Source organism: Anarrhichthys ocellatus, unplaced genomic scaffold (genome assembly GCF_004355925.1).
Source record: "Anarrhichthys ocellatus isolate YVR2014 unplaced genomic scaffold, GSC_Weel_1.0 scaffold19, whole genome shotgun sequence".
Taxonomy (NCBI): Eukaryota; Metazoa; Chordata; class Actinopteri; order Perciformes; family Anarhichadidae; genus Anarrhichthys; species Anarrhichthys ocellatus.
In genome coordinates, this window is record NW_022280049.1 from 3,365,934 (window position 1) to 3,370,361 (window position 4,428).

Below are 4,428 nucleotides of genomic sequence, written 5' to 3' on the forward strand. Positions count from 1 at the left end.
CTTGGCCAAAGTTTTGCCAGAGGACGCAAAAGTAGGTATTTTCCCCTTTCATGCTTTAAAATGAATTTCCTCCAATTCCACCTTTAAATATGCATGGTACTAATATTTGTATCTTTCTCATCATAATTGTGATAATGAGTCTCATGTTAATCTCAGGTAACAATACTTTTAGCAACATTAAATTAGGCTAACGTTACTGCTAACGTTGACTGTTCATCCTGTGGAGGTTTGATAGCTTTGCTATGCAAGCAGTGTGTATCTTTTTTACGACCGTTGTCGTAAAACAAATTAAATGTAACATTCTTAAGTAGTGTGACGTTATGCCGTAATCCGGGAAGTTCAAGGAGGCTCTGGGAAAAAGGCTGGACTTTAAACTATGTGTCAACCTGCCCACACGTGCCAGTGTAGCAAAAGGTCCTGACGAAAATGAAAATGAAATACATGCCAGAAGGTAAACAAACAAACAAACAAACACGCACTGCACACATAAGTTACAGCTAACAAACAATGTCACTATAAAAGGGTAAAGTTACAAATACCCAATAATGCCCCTCAAATAATGTTGAGTGACATAAAAGGTAAAAAAAAGAAGGAAGCGGAGTGAATACACGGTGGCTGCATACCTCCGTTAACGCCTGGCTGGAAAGCGAATTTCCTCTGGACTTTTCTCAACTCTAGACGATGATGGGGAAGTTCGCCTCTCAAATGTCAGCATGGCTCTCATATAAAAGTCGCCCGGAATCGCAGAAGAGTAATCCCAAGGTAAGATGGCTTTTTGACTGATTGTTGTTAATTGTTTAAGTTTTATTTAAAAAAAAAGTAATTAAAAATAAAGACATGAAACCAACCGCAGGGGAACGTGAGCCTGTGTATCCGCCGTTTTAGAATAGATTGTTAATGTAGAACTACATTGTATAAATTATATATGCGACTAGAAACTATACAAAATATTATTAATTACATTTGATCTGGATGTTTTTCAGGATAACATGATGGAAATATCTTAGCAGTGTCATAAAAACAACTCCTCTTATTTTTCTTTTATGTACATGCAGTTATTTCAACAAGGATGAACACATAGCTAGTGGCTCTTTGTAACTTTGGTATAGGATAGTGAGTGTAAATTGTCTTCATTTAGCCTGTCAGTGTGTTTTTGTAATGTCAGAATGGTGCTTTTAGCCTATTAGGATTTCTTTTTTTATTTTGGTTTTATTTATTAATGTATTACTATTGAGATGATTTCCATATTTTTGTATTTATTATTTACAACATGAATGTATGGCTTTTTGTGTCAACACAAGATGTAATATATATGGGCTTGTGCATTCAAGAGTCATTCTGATTTGTGTTGTTTACCTCATGCTCTCTTTCTGTAACCAGCTCATCTTCTCTCTCGCTGTCTTCTCTTTGTTATGCAGATGAAGTTATTTGTTTTCAGTTTCGTCTGTGCATTTCTGCAAGTCAGTCATCAAAATCCAGCCAGCCAGTGGACCATGAAGCCCCACGGTACGCTTGATCTCTATGAAAACACATCTCACTCCAAGCTCAAGTCATTCTTCCCTAACCTGTTTCAATTCCTGTGTGTCCTCCATTAGTTCTGGTTGTGGTGGTGGATGGCTCTTTGGGCCAGCAGTCCTTGAGCTGCCTGGAGCGGCCAGAGGAGCTTCCGAGGAGAGACAACAAGGATGAGGATATTTCCTGGAGGAAGAACGGAGTGGAAGAAGCGCAGAGAGGAAATGCATATCTGCTGGAGCTGGAGGAAAGCTTTGCGGGGGGAAACTACACCTGCCACAGCAAGGATGGGTCTCTCCTCAATCACACCGAGGTCCTGATCCAAGATGACGAAACTAACCGCAGGAGAATTCTTGTGAAAGCCGACCAAGGTGCGGTCTGATTTGAAATGTTGCATTGTCACTGTTATACAGCAGCTAGATTTGGGGAAAGTGTTTCATCTGGTAAATTCCTGTTTTCTTTTTTTTTTGTGTTCCCCTTTTCTGCATGTTTGTGTTACTTCTCTTATTAGGGGACTATTTAGATTGCTCCACTCAAAATTACAACGGAGAGTTCCAGTGCTCTTGGACCTGGCACCCCCGACGCGTTAGCAAAGTAGCATTTATCAAAGCTCGACGGTAAGTTCACAAACTGCTGAAATGTTTTCTGCTTCGCTGTCCAATAATAACACATTATTCTGGCTCATGTCAGAGCTGAGACTACAAAGTGGCATCCATAAATACCTCCTTATGAAAGGATACATAACAAAGTACTTTTTATATGTCATTTAAAGACCAAGGTCATGTCTTGGGATCAGATTCCATGTAACAGTAACACAGCTGTAAAAGCTCCTGAGTATATACGTTTAGCTTTTTCACCTATTAGTCTTTGAGAAACTGTGACAGCTTCTTGGCATGAAATACAGAGCCAAATTTACAAAATCAGTGTGTCATCTGAGTAAAAAGACCGTTTTTTACACCATTCTATGCAGTCTTTCTGACGACAACGACATCCAGTGTTCTGTGGATGAAAGCGGTCAACGTTGGACATGCTCTTCAGGTCAGAGTAACTTCGGCTGTTCAGTGGACGAAAGCGGAAACAGGATCTTGTGCCTGGACCAGCAGCACTGCCCCTACGCCGAGGAGAGCCAGCAGATCCACGTCACTGTCTACGTGAAGACGGCGCACTTCCTGGTGGAGAACTACTCCAAATACCTTTACCTGTCAGAGATAGGTCAGACATCTCTGGGTTTATTTCCGTCACATAATACAGCGTTGTTTGCTTTTCTTTCCATTCCTGTCTTTGCTTTCATCTCACTCTATATCTTTTTTTGTTCGGCCTCGATAGTGAAACCCGACAAGGTGACAATCAGTAAAGTCAACACTACGATGATAGAGTGGAGTTACCCGAGCTCCTGGAACAGTCCCTACTCCTACTTCCCTCTCACTTTCCAGATTGCACAGTTTAGGGGGCGACGCAAAAGGTGCGACAACCAGTGCACTGACCCAAAAGCCACGAAGGTAAGAGGGACCTGCTGAATTGAACTGTGAAAGTGGAGGGGAAATAATACAGAAATGTCATGTTTGTGTGACAAACTATAAAGTTACTGCACATAAAAAAAATGATGAGAAGTAATTTATTCTTATTCCTCAGACCTCGACGGTCCACTCTACTTGTCAGTTCGAGGTGAAGCGATGGGCTAAGGCCGTCTGCATCCGGGCTAAGGATGCTCTGTGTAACTCACAGTGGAGCGACTGGAGCTTTCTCAGGTCAGTGCCTCCCAGTGGTGTGAAGTGGGACCAGTTCCAACCTTTTCTCCGTCACCTGACTCCTCCTGCCTGCAAACCTAACTGTGTATACTTTGTTGGTAGCTTTAGCTCTCTGCCTGGTTGTTTTTATGTTGCTTGTCAGTTTTCTACAAATGCATTTTCACGGCTTTCTGCTGTGAGTTTTGATGTATCAAAATGGGAGAAAATCTTTCCTGTTTATTACATTTTTACTTCTATTATCACCGATTTTTGCACCGATTAATAGACTTGCTTTACATAGTCACATTGTTGACAGCATCAAACTAAACTAGATCTCAGAAACTCTCATGATGTAGACTAGCTTGTAACTTCTGTTTTCAAAAGTGCTAAATTCAAACATTTTGCTTGCTTGCTTGGAATATAGTTAGAAAATAATAATTTCAGACTAATTTCCTTATTTGTTTTTCATTACAGTTTGAGGAGTCGCAAGAAGAACAAAGGTCGGAAGAAGCCAAATCTTACAGTAGAAAAATAATCTCTTAAGATGTCTATTTATGTTTTTATATATTTACATTCATCTTTTACATCATGCAGTTTGTAATATGTAACCATTCTTAATCATGAGTGAAGAATTAAAATATTTAACACAAGCTTTTTCGTTTCTTGCCTCATACCAAACATTACTACCTCACGTCCTGTTGCTGTATATTGGATTTCCCTTTGTTTCACAGTTAGAAGCAGAAGCTTCATCCTAAGCCATAATTAAAAGAACTGATGTTTAGATTTGAATGATGGCATTGGCAAAGTATTTATTGAAACGTCGTACAAAGTTTTCTTTTGTACCACATTTCCGTATTACCTTTAACAAGGCCTTTACTATACACTCTCAACCCCGTACCTTTTAGTAGAGAACAGAAACCTCAATAGTTGTTTCTAAATAACCAATAAACAAAAGGTTTCAATTTTGAGTCTTATGGCTTTTCCCAGGTGAGTGTGGCTTTTGGTGGAAACCCTCACACTGCAACACATCACAAAACTGCCGTCTGGCTTTGAACAGTGTCTGTTCTCTCAAAGGAGATATGGCACAAGTGGTATTTCCTCTGCAGCGTGCCAAGACACACATCTTGTTTTTGTGTCGTGTTTCTCTCTCTCTCTCTCTCTCTCTCTCTCTCTCTCTCTCTCTCTCTCT

The 4,428-nt window shown here is 40.1% G+C and overlaps 1 protein-coding gene across 1 annotated transcript; it reads left to right on the forward strand.

The window, feature by feature from the left end:
* The first annotated feature begins 343 nt into the window (after positions 1-343).
* On the forward strand, positions 344-3,871 carry il12ba (interleukin 12Ba). The gene is made up of 8 exons (XM_031857962.1): positions 344-762; positions 1,419-1,506; positions 1,596-1,883; positions 2,024-2,129; positions 2,483-2,724; positions 2,839-3,011; positions 3,145-3,260; positions 3,714-3,871. Exons 1-8 carry the CDS (start codon positions 682-684, stop codon positions 3,772-3,774), a joined length of 1,155 nt encoding a protein of 384 aa, XP_031713822.1. The 5' UTR covers positions 344-681; the 3' UTR covers positions 3,775-3,871.
* Positions 3,872-4,428: the final 557 nt, after the last annotated feature.

What these genes read in the sequence shown, in the direction of transcription:
- il12ba (XM_031857962.1), top strand. Translation starts at nt 682, where the DNA reads ATGATGGGGAAGTTCGCCTCTCAAATGTCAGCATGGCTCTCATATAAA. An exon ending in TCTTGTGAAAGCCGACCAAG is followed by an intron (nt 1,884 to 2,023) that starts GTGCGGTCTGAT and finishes TTCTCTTATTAG; the next exon opens with GGGACTATTTAGATTGCTCC. An exon ending in CCTTTACCTGTCAGAGATAG is followed by an intron (nt 2,725 to 2,838) that starts GTCAGACATCTC and finishes CGGCCTCGATAG; the next exon opens with TGAAACCCGACAAGGTGACA.